The 17,939-nt window shown below is 34.2% G+C and overlaps 1 protein-coding gene across 2 annotated transcripts; it reads right to left on the bottom strand.

Annotated features, from left to right (window-relative positions):
• Positions 1-5,614: 5,614 nt before the first annotated feature.
• On the bottom strand, positions 5,615-7,717 carry LOC127084159 (transcription factor TGA3). 2 transcript variants are annotated; one of them, XM_051024559.1, is made up of 7 exons: positions 7,336-7,717; positions 7,196-7,261; positions 7,044-7,103; positions 6,892-6,969; positions 6,699-6,768; positions 6,337-6,608; positions 5,615-6,228 (listed from the first exon to the last, which is right to left on the bottom strand). In XM_051024559.1, the coding sequence occupies exons 1-7, from the start codon at positions 7,459-7,461 to the stop codon at positions 5,827-5,829; spliced, it is 1,074 nt and encodes a 357-aa protein (XP_050880516.1). In that variant the 5' UTR covers positions 7,462-7,717; the 3' UTR covers positions 5,615-5,826. The 2 variants fall into 2 exon arrangements, with proteins under 2 accessions (XP_050880516.1, XP_050880517.1); XM_051024560.1 differs by having other exon boundaries at positions 6,699-6,762; positions 7,336-7,713.
• Positions 7,718-17,939: the final 10,222 nt, after the last annotated feature.

Below are 17,939 nucleotides of genomic sequence, written 5' to 3' on the forward strand. Positions count from 1 at the left end.
GTTGTCACTCTCACCCCTTCATGAGCTTGTGGGGGAGTATTATGAGGCTAACTTAGGCAACTAATTACATAGCTTTGCATATGCATTAATGTATGATAATATAAATGGATCTACCATACATTCTTTGCTATATATAGGTGATTATGATTTTGTATATCTCAAGAAAGATTAAATGAAAAATGTGAGAATTACATTCTATCAACTATGTTAATATATTTTTTTTTTGAATTGTAATTCCTTGTGTCGAAGCAGGTTTCTCGACAGAACAAGGAAGTGTCGAACCTCCTAGTATGTTGAGTTGTGTTAGTGTGTCGAAGTGTCGAAGCATGTGGCTTCATACAGGATTTCGACTTAGGCCTATTTTAGTAGTGTTAGCCATTTTGGGCTTTTATAGTTTTTGGCTTTGGCTTGAGGTCCAAGTTAACCTAAATCTATAAATAGAGGGAGTAACCCTTATTTTTGTAATGAAGTGAATAGAGTATTTATAACATTGTATTTATAGTATTTTGCAGTTGCAAAGTGAATAAGAATTTTTTCCACAGTTTGTGGGCAGAGAGAAACTCTACAGAATTTTGATTCTTCTTCTCCTTCATCGTTCTTTACACTCTTTCTTTCTCCATTGTTCTTCTCTTTTCATTTCTATTGTGTGGGTAATAAAAATCTTGTTCATCAAGATTGATTGAAATTCTCCATAGATTTTGGGGGATTTCTAACATCTGGTATCAAGAGCTCCGGTTTAATCGATTCGTGGGAAGAAAGTCACCATGGAAACGAATCATCCAAACGGGCATTTTCCAGCAAATCTTCCGATTCTCAAGAACAAAAATTATGAGAATTGGTACAAGCAGATAAATGTTGTGTTCTGTTTTCAAGATCTTTGGGGTTTTGTGAAGGAAGTAGTAACAACGCTTGCAGAAGACGCGACAAATCAAGAAAAGGATGCACATAAAGAATTGAATAAGAAAGATTATAAAGCTCTCTTTATAATCCATCAATGTGTTGATGCAAACAACTTTGAAAAGGTTAGTGATGTAGAGTCAATGAAAGAAGCATGGGAAATTCTGGAGAAATCGTTTGGAGGCACGGAGAAGGTGAAAGAGGTGTGAGATTACAAACTCATAAAAGAACGTATGAATTGCTTTAGATGGAAGACAATGAAAGCATAACTGATTTCTTCACCAAGGTTACAAAACTGGTGAATCAAATGAAGGTATGTGGAGAAGTGTTGACATCAAGATCTGTTGTTGGAAAGATCTTGAGGTCGTTGGCTCCAAAGTTCGACCACGTGGCAATAGCCATAGAAGAATCGAAAGATTTGTCAAAACTGACAAAGGAAGAGCTTCAAGGGACGCTTGAATCTCATGAATAAAAAATGGTTGAAAGAGTTGCAGGAAAGTCGAAGAGTGATATGGCTTTGCAGGCTCAATCAACAAAAGAAATAAAAGGAAAAGGAAGCTGGAATGGCAACAAAGGCAGAGGAGGCTACAATAATTCGACTAGTCGAAATCAGCAAGAAGGAAACTGGTCGAATCGGAGAAAATCTTGGAACCAAGGCAACCAAAGAGGTGGCGTTACAGGCAGAGGAAAATGTGGTGGTCAAAAGCCAGACAAGAGTCACATTCAGTGTTACAATTTTCGGAAGTATGGTCACTATTCTAGTGATTGTCCAGAAAAGTAGAAGAATCAAGAAACTTATGCAAAGCTGGCGAAACATGAAGAAGAAGAGATGTTGCTAATGGTTACAACAAGAGATGAAGAAAGATTCAAGGACTAAGTGGTACTTGGACTCAAGATGCTCATCACATATGTCTGGAAGGAAATATTGGTTTGTCAACATAAAGCCCTCAATGAAGAACATGGTGAAATTTTCAAATGACAACACTCTAGCATCTGAAGGTGTTGGTGATGTTCTGATAATGAGGAAAGATGGCAAGAGGTCAGTAATTTCAAATGTGTTGTATATACCAGGCATGAAGAGTAATTTGCTCAGCATATGGCAGTTAGTCGAAAATAACTACAAGGTGTCGATCAAAGACAAGATGATGAGAGTTCTCGACTCATATGGAAGGTTGATCTTGAAGGCTCAAATGTCTCATAATAAAACCTTTAAGATTGAGCTTAATGTGATAGAGCATAAGTGATTTACAATAGAAGCCAACAGAGATGAATGGATATGGTATTATAGACTTAGCCATCTTAATTTCAAAGATATCAAATATTTGAAGAGAAAAAATATGGTTTCTGAATTACCAAAAATCGACATTCCAAACGAAGTGTGTGAAGAATGCGTGCAGACGAAGCAGCATAAGAACAACTTCAGTAAGGATGCAGGAAGCAGGTTGAAGGCAATTCTTGAAGTCATATAATTTGATGTATGTGGCCCTCTCCAGGTGGATTCGATTGGAGGTAACAAATACTTTGTTACATTCATAGATGATTTCAGTCGAAAAATATGGTCTTACCTGATCAAGAAGAAAAGTGAAGTGATAAAGGTATTTGCCAAGTTTAAATCTATGGTCGAAAGACAGAGTGGTCGAAATATCAAGATTTTAAGGACTGATGGTGGTGGAGAATATGTGTCGAAATACTTCGATGCATTATGTGTGAAAGAAGGGATTATGCATGAGGTGGTGCCACCCTACACTCCACAGCAGAATAGAGTCGCAAAAAGAAAGAATATAACCATTATGAATATGGTTAGAAGTATGTTGAAAGGCAAGCATCTACCCAAAGAATTATGGGGAGAAGTTGTGTCGAATGCGACATATATCCTGAACAAATATCCGACGAAGAAGCTAAAAGGAATCACGCCAGAAGAATGTTGATCTAGTGTTAAGCCTAACTTGAGTCATATGAAGGTGTTTGGATCTATAGCACATAGACATGTGCCAGATCAGTTGAGAAGAAAACTTGATGACAAGTCAAGTAAGATGATCCTGATAAGATATCATTCGACTGGAGGATACAAGTTGTTCGACCCAGTGAATAAGCAAGTGGTGATCAGCAGGGACGTGATCATAGAGGAGCTTAAGGAGTGGGATTGGAATGAGAATATCAAGAAATATTTAGTGAGAATCTTTTGTGATGAACCAACTAGTGAAGTCGAAAGAGAAGTTCGACAGGAAGAAGTCATAGGTGAAGCAAGCACAAGCAGACCTCAAAGAACAAGACACATGCCTGCAATGTTGCAAGATTGTGTGATTAGATCAGATGATGTGGTCAATGAAGAAGGTGAGTTGGTACACTATGCTTTCTACACAGATGCTGAACCTGTCAATGCAGCTGAGGCATTAAAATATTTGAAGTGGATAAAAGCAATGGATGAAGAGCCAAAGTCAATCGAAGTCAACAATACCTGGTCATTTGTAGAATTTCCCCAAAACAAGAAGGCAATCGATGTAAAGTGGGTATACAAGGTGAAGTTGAATCCCAAAGGAGAAGTGACTCGACACAAGGCAAGGCTTGTGGCGAAAGGATTTCTTCAGAAAGAAGGAATCGACTTCGATGAAGTTTTTGCACCTGTTGCTAGGATCGAAACAATCAGGTTGGTTGTTGGTCTAGCAAACATGAACACCTAGTAGATGTGTCAGATGGATGTGAAATGTGCATTCCTTAATGACCCCTTAGAAGAAGAAGTTTATGTTGCACAACCAGCTGAATTTGTGAAACAAGGCGAAGAAAGAAGTATGTACAGGCTGCATAAAGCCCTGTACGGACTTAAACAAGCTCCAAGAGCTTGGAACAAGAAGATAAATGGCTTTCTAAGGAAGAAGGAATTCGTGAAGTAAAAATTTGAACATGGAGTATATGTAAGAAGAAGCAAAAGTGAATTGCTTATATTATGCCTCTATGTCGATTACCTGTTGATAACAGGTAGCTTCAAGAAGGAGGTCGAAGACTTCAAAAGTGATCTCAACAAGGAATTCAAGATGTCAGATTTGGGTGACATTTCATATTTTCTTGGCATCGAATTCTACAAGAGTGGTAGAGGTATGATAATGCACCAAAGAAGGTATGCAGGCGAAATACTCAAGAGATTTGAGATGCAAGATTGCAATCCAACTTCGACTCCAGCTGAGCCCAGATTACAACTGTCGAATGATTCAGATAAAAATGATGTCGACCCAACCCAATATAGAAGACTTATTGGGTCACTTCGATACCTTTGTCATACAAGGCATGACTTAGCATACAGTATAGGTATGGTGAGTAGGTCCATATATAAGTCAAAGGTATCACACCTAGCAGTGACGAAGAAGATACTAAGGTATTTAAAAGGAACTCTCGACTATGAAATTTTGTTTCTTGCAGCTGATGAAGGAAAGGAATGCAAATTAGTGGGATACACCGACTCAAGTTAGTGTAGTGATGCTAAGGATCGAAAATCCACAATTGACTATGTGTTTATGATAGGTGGTGCACCAATTGCTCTGAGTTCGAGAAAAGAACCAGTAGTGACATTATCGTCGTGTGAAGCAGAATACATAGCTGCTTCTATTTGTGCATGTCAAGCAACGTTGATGGTGAATATGGTCGAAGAAATAACAGCGAAGAGTCATGGAGCAATTACCATGAAGATCGACAGCATGTCAGCTATCAATCTGGCAAAGAATCCGATAGCACACAGTCAAAGCAAGCACATCGAAATGAGGTTCCATTATCTTCGAGAGCAGGTAGCAGATGGGAAGATGAATGTGGAACACTACAGAAATGAGAATCAGATTGCAGACATCAAGATGAAGGGAGTGCAGGTCGAAGTGTTCAGAAGACTAAGAGCTATGATGAATGTATATAGCTTAGACACAATGAATTAGATGGTGTGTTGAATTGTAATTCCTTGTGTCGAAGCAGGTTGCTCGACAGAACAAAGAAATGTCGAGCCTCCTAGCATGTTGAGTTGTGTTAGTGTGTCGAAGTGTCGAAGCATGTTTCTTCACACAGGATTTCGACTTAGACCTATTTTAGTAGTGTTAGCTATTTTAGACTTTTATAGTTTTGGGTTTTGGCTTGAGATCCAAGTTAACCTAAATCTATAAATAGAGGAAGTAACCCTTATTTTTGTAATGAAGTGAATAGAGTATTCATAACACATAATTTTAATTCTTCATTGTTTCTCTTTTCATTACTATTGTGTGGGTTATAAGTTATAACAATCTTTTTCATCAAGATTGATTGAAATTTTCCATAGGTTTCGGGGGATTTCCAACATTGTTAAAGATCTCAATCCTAACCATCTTAGTCAAAAACACCGAAGAGTTGTTATCCCGAGTGTTGCAGCGAGAGAAAGCGACAAATAGATACAACAAGCCATCTTGAGAAAAACGATAATGGCAATGAAACAAAATTTTCAGTACACCAATGGAGTTTTGTTTTAAATTTGAATGTTGCATTTTTTAAAGAGTTTTGTGTCAAATTTATTTTTGTAATTTTTACCAAATCAATCAACCAAAATTGTCATATCATATGCAATAACAATCTGTATATCTTCCACTCTTTCTGTATGAAATGATTTATTTCCCTCTTCATTCACAATATAAAACTCAAAATTTTGAAATAAGTCAAAATGTATAATAATGGATCCTTAACATCTGTCTTTCAAAAGACACTAAAAGTCTAAAACATAGATGAAATCCCTTTCAATTCAATATATAATATGTACAATCATACTCTAAACTAAATACCATCAAATCACATAGTTTTTCTTTTCCTCTTGCCACTTGCTACATAGCATTAAGTTTTGTGTATATAGACGTATCATATATTCATCCAAAACTTGAATAAATGTTCCACAAACCATGCAGCAGATCATGCTGTTGAACACTTCCTCTAAGGACTAATCTTAGGCGATATCATCGAGTTACAAGGACGAGAAGTCCAAAGAGAACAAAGAGTTTGAAGACGATGAAAATATTCCCCGAGAGCAATCAAGCCTCTAGCCGCTTGACGAGTAGACAGGATTCGCGACATGTGTATCAGAGTTTGCTGCCTAAGGTGATCTGCCTGGGCTACAAAACCTTCCAGTGCTTCGAATTTTCCTATAGCAAAAGCCATCTGCATTCCATGATTTACTCCACTGAATGGATCAACTGACATGTCTTGTACAAGACTCTGCTGGAGTTTATCGAGTCCTTGCGAAAGAGCATCTTCAGCTTGCTGAGAACACAGACAAAGCTTTTTTATGCTAGCGATTTGTGGATCGGTCAATAGCTCAAGCTGCGGCACAATTAGCTGTAGAAACAAGAAGAAGAAAAAGTTTAGTAATCATTATCGATTCATCGAGGTTTTTCGATAGTATCGATTTTTTAATCCAAGTCTTTACTAAGATCGGACTAGTACATTTAGAAGCTGTGACGGGCGTGACCCTCCGATCCATAGGAAAAGGCGTTCGGCCGATGCTTTCCATACGCCCGAGATTAAATAAAGCACATCAGCCTTTGCAGCGTCTGCTTTCATTCGAAAAAGATCCGCGTAATGATCCAAGACATTCTGAACACAGTGACCAAGCTGCACTTCAGGCGCGTTCCCTTGAAATACACTTCTGAGCTCATTGTTTCGCCTATGACTCTCCTCGACCCAATTTCCATATTCAATTTCAAACGCGACAATTCCTGATTCACACAACACAAACACGACTTAAAAAATGTAACACGAATAAAATAATTTAACGAAACTTGAAATCGGTATCAAGAATCACAAACCTGGATTTATTGTTTCAGATGATCCCATAAAACTTGTATCTAATGAATTTCCATTGCACATACCCTGCAACTAGAGTTGAAATTTTAGTATATGCCTATAAATAACAAATAAAAAGCATAACATAGATATAAAAAAAAATCACATTTCAAAGCATAAGTTAAGATTATAAATTAATCTATAGTTTTGATTCACCTGCTTTCTTGCTCTTCCAATCTCCAACTCCAGTTGCATCAGCTTCAATCTGCTTGTTTCTAATTGTTGAACATAAGCCTACAAACATCTTTATTAATCAGCTACAACTATCTTCATCTATATATATTGTCCAAGAAGTAAATTTCTAGCACCTTTTTGCGCAATCGACTTTTCCTAGCAGCCTCGCGATTCTGTGCGAGTCGTCTTAGCACCTACACATAATGTCAGAAACAAACAAACATCTCAAAATCTTTCTTACAAAAATCAATATGTCACAATTCATGTCTCGACGAAATTCGATCACCTTAGTATCTGTAGTCTCTTGATCAGCTCCAGAAGACTCTCTTGGTTCATGAGGAACATATTCACTCTACAAAGTTCAAATTATGCTAACTTTATAATCATATAAATAAAAATACAGAATCATACTAATTAATTACTCACCTTGTTCTCTATGCTAGTAGTGTTCACCATTAACATTGGTGAAGAAGCAACTGAACTCAAACCACTTTCAACTTTAAAGCTATCACCCCACATGCTAACTTGTTGGAATGGCTCATATATGTCCATTGATAAAAGAAGAATTGGTAACCTCAAAACTTGGTGAAACCTTAGATGAAAGACCCTTATGAATGATGATGAGAATTGAATATATATATAATTGAGAAACTCACTAGCTTTTTGTTAGTTGGTTTTGATTAATTTTAATTATTATTTTGTCACATGCAAACAAACAATAAAAGCAATGTTGAGACTAAAGATGACAAGTGAAACATATAGTAATAGATCGCAACTTTTTCCTTTTATAAAAATATGTTTTGAAGAGACAAGTTGCAAACTTTGTTATGTTCCCACTTCATGAGAAACTGTAGTGAGTGCAAAAGCATTAAAAATAAAATAAAAGGGTAGTGCATTAAGAAAATGAAAAGGCTATATAGAAGAAAGTACTAAATCCACATCGATCACATGTTCTTCTTTACTTGAAGTGATTGTGATTCATTCTTGTCTTGTACAAGACTTACGTGTATGGTAAGTTATCGATATTCTAGAATATTTTGATCTTTAAAAATTAATGAAAGGGACAACTTAGTATTTTAATTTTGTGAAGTAATAATATAGTACTTTAAATTTAAAAAATGATGGTCAATTTTTTTCTTTCGAATTTAGCATTACATTTGTAAAGATATTATGAGTATGCTGCTTAATTGAATATTAGATTTTATTTTTAAAAGTTAATTAAGAACTAAGTCGTTCAAAACATATATTTCACTTTCAAAAATTAGATTATAGACGAGCGTGGTCAAACAAATATATATACTCAATAATCTTAAATTACTAACTCACTCTTATACCATGTTAAATAAGTCTGAATCTCATTTTCAAAACCTAGTTTAAAGAATGTGAGTGTTCAAATACACATACACATCAAACAAAACAAAATTTTTGATAATATGAGACTTCAATGGAATTGAAATACACATATTCACTCCTAGTGTTAGTCTTTCGTCCAACTCTCACAATTTTTTTATTAATTTGACTCTAAAACCATGTTAAATAAACTTGAATTATACTTTATAAACTTGAATTACACTTGAATCTTTATAATTTTTTTTAGGTTTTACAAGATTTTATTGTATTTGATTATAATAATAAATGTCTCAAAATCTCAAGTGGTCAAAGGGAGAATTGTCTTCGGCATAGGTTGATTTTTGATCATCAATCAACGATTTCACTTTCAAATGGTTGACATGGTTAATGGTCAACGGGAGTTGGCTCATGGGTGACTTGAGTTGGTTTACGGGTCAAACTTAGATATCAAGCTCATAAGGGTTTTAAGATATTATAAATATGATTCTCTTTCACTCCTGTTAGTAAGAGAAAAAGACGCATGGTAGATGTGAAAATTGATTGGGAAACAATTCTAAACACCTTAAGTTTTTGTTATTCTTATATAACTGAAGAGATTGAGAAACACTTGGATAGAAAATAGAGTTTGTTCTTAAGAAATTTTGAGACTATTTTCTTGTAACACATATGTATTCTCTTGTAATAAGTTTTCAAAGTATAGTAAACCCGAGAGTTTCTCTCTTTCCAAAAGTAGATCGATTTGAACAAACTAGGTAAATAAATTCTTTATGTACTTGTCTTTTATCTTCCTTTTATTTGTTGTGGATTTGCTTACAGTGTATGTGAAATTATTTTTTATTGAGAACATTTAGTTTGAGTTCCTTTATTTTTTGTCTTACACATCAATATTATACACGTGGTTGATATATTATTAGATTTCACAACGAGAAGGTCTCATTGTGGTTGAGTATTTTAATTTCACAACGAGAAGATCTTGGTATGCTTGAACCTTTCAATTTTGCAATCGTTCCAAATAGCATACACACAAACTTCAACAAGAATTTTCTAGTGTCCACGTTTCCCACATAGTCTCCATAAAATCTCTGAAGCATATTTTCCTTGAGCTTCACTTGTGTACTTCAAACCTCAATTTAAAGATTCATTCAAATATATTAACACCCACTTCAAAGCTTTCCACTACACTTGGTTTAGATTTTACATAATTCACATTACTATGCTAGTGTATATGTTAGTACGCTTTATTGCAAACTATGATATCACTACCAAAAAATGCATAAATTGTGGCAGTTATTTTAAGAAGATAGTGGCGGTTTTTGTGGAACCTTGTTTTACAGGTGACATGCTTTTAAAAAAGGACATCAACTTTTGATGATGACAACTAAAGTATTACGACAAGTCAATCATGAATGATTAAACATATAAAGATGCAAACCTATCTTTAGGATTTGATAAACTTGACGATCTGATGATGGCAAACAAAGAATAATATAAAGCCTCATCTCAAGCCACTCAAGCACTTGTCAACATAAAGAGTAATATCTGACAAAGACTTGAAGCAATACATGGTGATCTTCTAATTTAGTAATGAGTGAATGATTGTAAGACAAAAAGACGTTATCGTAAAAGTATATGGCTAAAAGCACACATACAGTATAACATATTTTAAATTGTTTTATCAAATAAAATATCTTCAAAAGTGTCTTGAAGTTGTGTCTGATAACTTGGGAGCTGTTAAAATAGCTAGAGGGTAAAATTTATCTTATCTAGTCGATTTGGTCCTTGTCTAATAAATTAGACTAGTTCTAAACTTACGCCTCAAGCAATTCAGGTAGCGCCTTAATGATCTACAAAGACTAGATATATTTCCCTTCCTTTTATGGTATTTACAAGCGGTTATTTTCATCTTCTAATCGGTTAGACATAAGTGTTAATCACTTAGATTATCACGAAATACGTTAAATGAAATTTCCTTTTTGAGCCAACCTCATGCCTATAAATAGAGGTTTCATTTCTCATTTCAAATCATCCAAATATGTGTTTTGACACTTTCATCTCTCACACTCTCTCTCTCTCTAAACATTTCTTTAATTTTCTCTCACAATGTTATTAGCTTAAGTGCTTTTGTGAGAAAAGTCTTTTTTGAGTGAGATCATTTTGTAATTCTAGAATGGGTAGAATTGTAAAATTCACCAAGGGAGCCTTTTGTGTATACCTTTGTTGAGTATTTTCCAATTAGGGATTTGTTTGGGTTAAAGCTAAACTCGTAAAAAGCTCTTTTTTTGTGATTGAGAATGACAATTCTAGTTTAGGTTGGACATCAGTCTGTGATAAAATATCATAGGTTCTTGGTCAGCCCGATACTAAAATCAAGATTGGTTGAAGCTCATCCTGATATCTAAAAGCCTTACAGGTTCGAGACCAACCCCATGTTGAAATCTCACATGTTTTTTGTTAGGACGGTTAAACCTAAGGTACTGAGCTCAAAGGTTATGGAACTTGAAGACCAACCGCTCCAAGGTCTAAGTGTGTGGAGAGAAGACTAACCGCTTTAATCCATCATTTGGGATGGAAGATTAGCCCCTTCACTTTCAAGCTGACTATGAAGAAAAGACGCAAACAAACACATTCATCGTCTTGTATATTATGATTGAAGATCAATCACTATTTCCTAATATAAGTGGGTTCGTAAGTCTTTCCTACTAAAATCTCTCAATGTTTAATATAAACTCTCAATATCAATTATTGGGGAGAGGAATAGGTCTTTTTGTTTTGACCTAACCTCTATAACTCTCGGTGTTTCTCTTTTCCTTTAACTCCTTTTATTTCCGCAATTTATTTTCTGCTGCTTAGTTTTTAAATAGTTTTAAACTCTAATTTTATTTTACAAATATTTTTCAAAACCATGTTTTTCCAAACCATACAATTCACCTCCTCTTGCGTGTGAAGTCTCAAGTCTAACAAATGGTATCTGAGCCTAAATCTTGTTTAAGGACTTATCCTCTCAGGAGGAAGATGACTTACGGCAATAGATTTTTTAAAACACCACCACTTTTTGAAAAATAGCAAGATTTTTTATTTTTGCAAACTAGGTTTAGAATTTCTCTTCAAAATATAAACAATGAGTTAAGGGGAAAAAAGGTCCATTTATCCCTACTCATCAAGTGAATGGTGAAATAGTAGATAACCCCAATTTTATTTGGACCAAAAAGGAAAAGAGAAAATTTGAAATATTTTTCAAAACCAAAAGATTTATGGTTTTAAAATGACACAATTTTGCTATGATCATCTTTCCAAAACTGCCAATGAAATGTGGGATGCTCTTAAACTGATATATGGAGATTTTCCAAGTATCAAACAAGAGAAGATGAACACACGGGGAAAAGAAAATGATCTTGGATGCTCTTATAAATATATAAGTATTGGAAAGTTTGCTGGAAACTGTGTTACTAACAAATATCTTAGAATTAAGAATTAGAACTTCAATCTAACTCTTAAATCACTAGATGGGAGCCTTCATGAATTTCAGGAAGAATCAAGAATGAAGGAAACTATAGAGAAGATGAACGAACGAGTTCAACTACTCCAAGATGAGGGAGTCCAGATTGTAAAGTCATCATCCTCATCTTATTCCCATCATACAACTTCTTGAAATCCTTTGAAAGAACGCATTCAGTAGTTGAACAATCTTCGGAAAATTTAACATCAAATGAAGGATCCTCTTATTCAAATAATGACAAAGAATATGAAGAAATTTATTTAATAGATGTGGAGGAGAAACATAAAACTCAGGGAGAAATCTAAAAGAATCATCTTCTGATGAAGACGATAAAATATGCTTAAGAGAACCCTTCGAGGAAGACATTGTTCTAGGTATCAAACATTCCTATACACAATTATTTAAAATGAGTAATCACTTAGTTGAAGAAAATAAAGAGAGCACACCCTAGGTCTTAAGGAATCTTTAAGATACTTTAAGGTAGTTAACAACTTTTTCAAAATAGAGATAACTAAGCTAAGAAAGAGAATGTAAGTGGTGTGATTCCCTTATAAAAGAAGTAGTTTACCTGCGAGAAACCTTAGGAAAACTTACCCAAAGAAAAAGTTAGCTTGACCTAATTTTATCTAGTCAAAGATGGTATTGATTTTAAGAAAGAGAAACTAGATTATAAAATAAATAAGTATCTCACAATCACTGTTAAAAACTAAATCATTTGGAATCTTTCTATTTTGATAAGTTGAAAAGATCTAAAGGTAACTATCTTAGATCTTCTCTGACTAATGCAATTGGGTCCAAGAAGATATGGGCACCAAAGGGGAAACCTTAATGTTTTACAGGTAGAATTTGCTGCTCGAAATTATTGACATTCATTATTGAAAATAGTGAAGGAGAAGGGTGATCCAAAACGCATCGGAATTTAAAATTTCTCCTTTAGTGATCCTTATGAATGGGCATGATCAGTGATAGAATCGTTACCTCTTGTGGCGATTGTAACCTTTGATGCAGATCTACGGAGCGATCACGAACGTTGAACGATGACAATGTTGGTGTAAGCCCTAGAGGCCAATACATTTGGTACTTGTATCGAATTATAAAAGGTTTTTTCTTTATTACGTTTGTTTAATAAAGTCCCTAGAATAACTAGTCCGTTTAATGTATCAAGTATGACTTAATCATGAGATCACATTAAACATAAGGACACTATTCTTAAAGTATCCGTAGTCGAGCTTTATTGTGAAGTGGGATAACACTAAAGCATTAAGACTATTATGTATGTAGACTGATGATCACATCTCATGGATCATGGATAAGGAGTTATCAAGTCTTAAACATAGGTATGAATATTAAGAGTAATATTTATACCGGATTGACCCGCTATGAGAATACTATATAGAAAGTTATGAAAAGTGTCATAAGTTATTCTCATGGTGATAATGGTGTATACCACTCTTCGACCTGAAACCACTATGGACCCCAGATGTAGAGTCGAGTGCTTTATTGCTGATGCAACATTGTCCGTAACTGAATAACCATAAAGATAGTTGATGGGTACTCCACGAAGCATGCTGAGGGACATGAGTGACCTAGATGGAATTTGCCTATCCTGCATAACAGGATAAATGTCTACGGGCCCAATATTGAACTGGACAAGGATGACGCGGTCTACGCCTTGTGTTCAATATAGATATAAGGGCAAAAGGGTAATTGTACATATAAGTATTATCACAGAAGGAATTGTCAGATCACATGACATTTTCGTGTCTTGGGTAGCAGTGATGTGTTGCTAGATACCGCTCACTATTTATTATGTTAAATACATGATTTAATATAATTGCCAACGCCGTGAAAACCTACAGGGTCACACACAAAGGACGGATTGATGAGAGATAGAGTAACTAAGGAACATCGTAAGGTACGGTGCACTTAAGTGAGTTGTAGAACATCGTAAGGAACAGTGTACTTAAGTAGAATACGAAATATGGTAAGGTACCATGGGCTTAAGTGATTTTGGGCATATTATAATATATGGGCCAAAATACACTTAAGTGGACTTTTTAGCTTGAAGCCCACACAAGTGGTTCTATAAATAGAACCCTTGTGCAGAAGCATTCATTGCGGTTGTATTATTTTCGTTCTCTCTCTCTCTCTCTCTCTCTCTCTCTCTCTCTCTCTCTCTCTCTCTCTCTCTCTCTCTCTCTCTCTCACTCACTTAAAGCCTTCATTCGTACCAGCTAGCACTGAGATTGAAGGAATCCGTTCGTGTGGATTGAGTAGAGACGTTGTCATCGTTCAACGTTCGTGATCGCTCCGTGGATCTGCATCAAAGGTTTTGATCGTCACAAGAGATCTGCACCAAAGGTTTCAATCGTCACAAGAGGTAAATATTCTATCACTGATCATGACCATTCGTAAGGATCTCTAAAGGAGAAATTTTTATTTCCGCTGCGTTTTGGACCGCAATTCTCCTTCAGACAACACCTCTACTCAGTCCACACGAACGAATTCCTTCAATCTCAGTGCTAGCTGCTACGAATGAAGACTTTGAGTGAGAGAGTGAGAGAGAGAGAGAGAGAGAAAAAGAGAGAGAGAGAGAGAGAGAGAGAGAGAGAGAGAAACAAAATTACAACTGCACAAATGCTTCTGCACAAGGGTTCTCTTTATAGAACCACTTGTGTGGGCTGCAAGCTAAAAAGCCCACTTAAGTGTATGTGGCCCATATCTTATAATATGCCAAAATCACTTAAGCGTGTGGTACCTTACCATATTTCGTATTCTACTTAAGTACACCGTACCTTACGATGTTCTACAATTCACTTAAGTGCACCGTACCTTACGGTGTTCCTTAGTTACTCTATCTCTCATCAATCCATCCTTTTGTGTGTGACCCTGTAGGCTTTCGCGGCATTGATAATTATATTAAATCACGTATTTAACATAATAAACAGTGAGCGGTATCTAGCAACACATCGCTGCTACCCAAGACACGAAAATGTCATGTGATCTGACAAATTCTTTTGTGATAATACTTATGTGTATAATTACCCTTTTACCCTTATGTCTATATTGAACACAAGGCATAGACCGTGTCATCCTTGTCAAGTTCAATATTGGGTCCGTAGACATTTATCTTGTTACACATGATGGGTAAATTCTATCTAGGTCACTCATGTCCCTCAGCATGCTTCATGGAGTACCCATCAATTGTCTTTATGGTCATCCAGTTACGGACAATGTTTGATCAACAATAAGGTACTCGACTCTACATCTAGGGTACATAGTGGTTTCAGGTCAAAGGGTGGTATACACCATTATCACCATGAGAATAACTTATGACACTTAGCATAACATTGTATATAGTATTCTCATAGCGGGTCAATCCAGTATAAATATTACTCTCAATATTCATACTTATGTTTAAGACTTGATAACTCCTTATCCATGATCCATGAGATGTGATCATCAGTCTATATACATAATAGTCTTAATGCTTTAATGTTATCCCACTTCACAACAAAGCTCGACTACGGATACTTTAAGAATAGTGTCCTTATGTTTAATGGGATCTCATGATTAAGTCATACTTGATACATTTAACGGACTAGCTATTCTAGGGACTTTATTAAATAAACATAATAAAGAAAAAGCCTTTTATTATTAATAAATAATTCGATACAAGTACCAAAAGTATTGGCCTTTAGGGCTTACACCAACATTAATCATCTTCGGAGGAAGATGATTTTCGACAAGAGATTTTTTAAAACACCGCCACTTTTAGATTATAAAATAAAGAAGCATCTCACAATCACTGTGAAAAATTAGGTCATTTGGAATCTTTATGTTCTTATAAGTTGAAAAGATCTAAAGGTAGACCATATTAGATCGTCTGTGACTAATACACCTGGAAATAAACTAAACTCTCGGTCAGTGTTTCTTGCAAAATTTATTAAATGGAACTAAAATAAACTCTCGGTCAATGCCAGTTCTTAAAACATGCAGTTTAGTTCCTAATTGATTTCCTACAAGAGTATCTCATTTCTTGTACTTTTCAAATGTGTCATTTTTATGTTTCAAAATGTGATATCATACTCTTCTATAGAAATCATTAATTATTGTGATAAAGTAGAAACCAACCATGTGAGTTTCCACCCTTGCCTAACCCTAAAAAACAAAGTGAACATACTCAAGTAGTTTCTAGAATTATGTATACTACTTCCAAATCTCACTTTGTGTTATTTTCATAGTATAAACGATCACAAACTTCTAGTTTGTTTAATTTATCACTACCTAGAAAAATTTGCTTAGAAAGTTCAACCAACCCTCTTTTAGTAATATGGACTAATTTCAAATGTCATAGTTTTATTGATTATTAAAGTCTTGACTAGAGAATGATGTATTACTAATAATAATATAACCATCCAAAATATACAAAACATATATTTTAGACCCCCGAGGAGTTATCAATGCATCATATAAAATTGTCTTATTAAGATCCAATACAATTGTCTAAATCATCAAACATGCTTATATCCTAAATCATCAACCTTCAACTCTTTCATCCTTGTTAACTCATTGGTTCTAAAGGATGATGAAACCTCCTCTAAGGTGATAATCCATTCCTTACCGTAAAGAAGGATATCCTTAAAATGCTCAGAAGATATGGATAATGAACATAAGAAAATAAATATAGTGCAATGCAAAATAAGTTTCAAAATAAATATAGTTGTTATTTCAGACATAACCTATGAGACAAAAACTTGGTTACATAAAATGATTCAAACTTGATCCACATCTCCATTGTGGTCGTATCCCTTGTGACTTTCCTCAATACTTTATCTTTGAGATACAATAATGACACATGACCTTATCCACCTTCTCGCGGTCTTATTTTCTTATGCCAGGTATGTCCACATCAATGTCTCACCTTTAAATGCTTCTACATACTTTTGTCTTCGAAAAACTTTTTGATATCTCATTAAGAGAGAAGGAGGGGGAAAGAGGGAGAGAGGGGGACCCACAAAAAATGATAATTTTAATTTCGATCAAAAGTAAATATAATTTAATCAAAAAATATTTTTGTCATAATATTTTAAATAAATAAAAAATTGAATAAAAAATAAAAAATAAAAAAGATAGGAACATAAAACCTAACCCATCAAAAAACTAACAAAAATAACACTGGACATGTCCAACTTATCACTCAAAAAACTTATAAAAATAGAAAGAAAAAGTGAATTTCGTAATAAATAAAAATAGGCATTAATGGTTTATCTCCGCATGCATTTTTTATTTTTGGAAATGTGAGATATATTAAATTTTAAAGAATAATGTGTAAAATATTCTTTCATTTAATTAAAAGATTTCAATGGACATTATTCACATTAATAGATGTACACATAGTCATCATTGAGTTTGTTTCAAATTAATTTTTATCTAATTCTCTCTCTTAACATATTCGATAACAAGTATGATTCTATATAATTTATTTTAAAATGAGATGCATACTTCAATCTTAACGGAGAAAACATCCAATAATATTTTTAAATTATCTTTAAATATGATAGATAAATTAAGATTCTAAAATTTCTTTTTAAAGGTCTATCTATATTGCACTAAATTCAATTATGAATGAGAAAACACAATTAACTTGTATAATTTTAATCACAATTTAAACTAGAATTATGTGGTCTAAAAAAGTTTTATATATTATAACTATAAAACAAAATTAGAATTGTTGATAGCCGGAAGGGAGCATGTTATTTACTACAGCAGGGGTAGGTACCCACTATTTTGTGAAAATTCTGTATATATATTAATAGTTCTAATACTACATAGCTAAGTTCTAATACTACATAGCTAAGAGCTATATCTATATAATATATATAATGGTGTGTCATCAAGAACATGATAAATCATAAAAGTGAATTGGTTGAAAAGACTAGATATGTTATAAAGTATTAGTATGGCACTTGAACATGTTGAGATAAAGTATTATAAACATAATTTCAAATCAGTTGATTTTATCAGTTGAAATGTCGAATACTTATTCGAGATTTTTTTTTTCATGTAAAGGCTCAAATTAGTGACTAAAAACATGAAGATCTATTTGATTTTTTCAAGCATAATTTCAAATACAAATGTTCAAATAGTTATTTATAGAATAAATTATACATGTACTTTTGTT

Source organism: Lathyrus oleraceus, chromosome 5 (assembly GCF_024323335.1).
Source record: "Lathyrus oleraceus cultivar Zhongwan6 chromosome 5, CAAS_Psat_ZW6_1.0, whole genome shotgun sequence".
Taxonomy (NCBI): domain Eukaryota; kingdom Viridiplantae; phylum Streptophyta; class Magnoliopsida; order Fabales; family Fabaceae; genus Lathyrus; species Lathyrus oleraceus.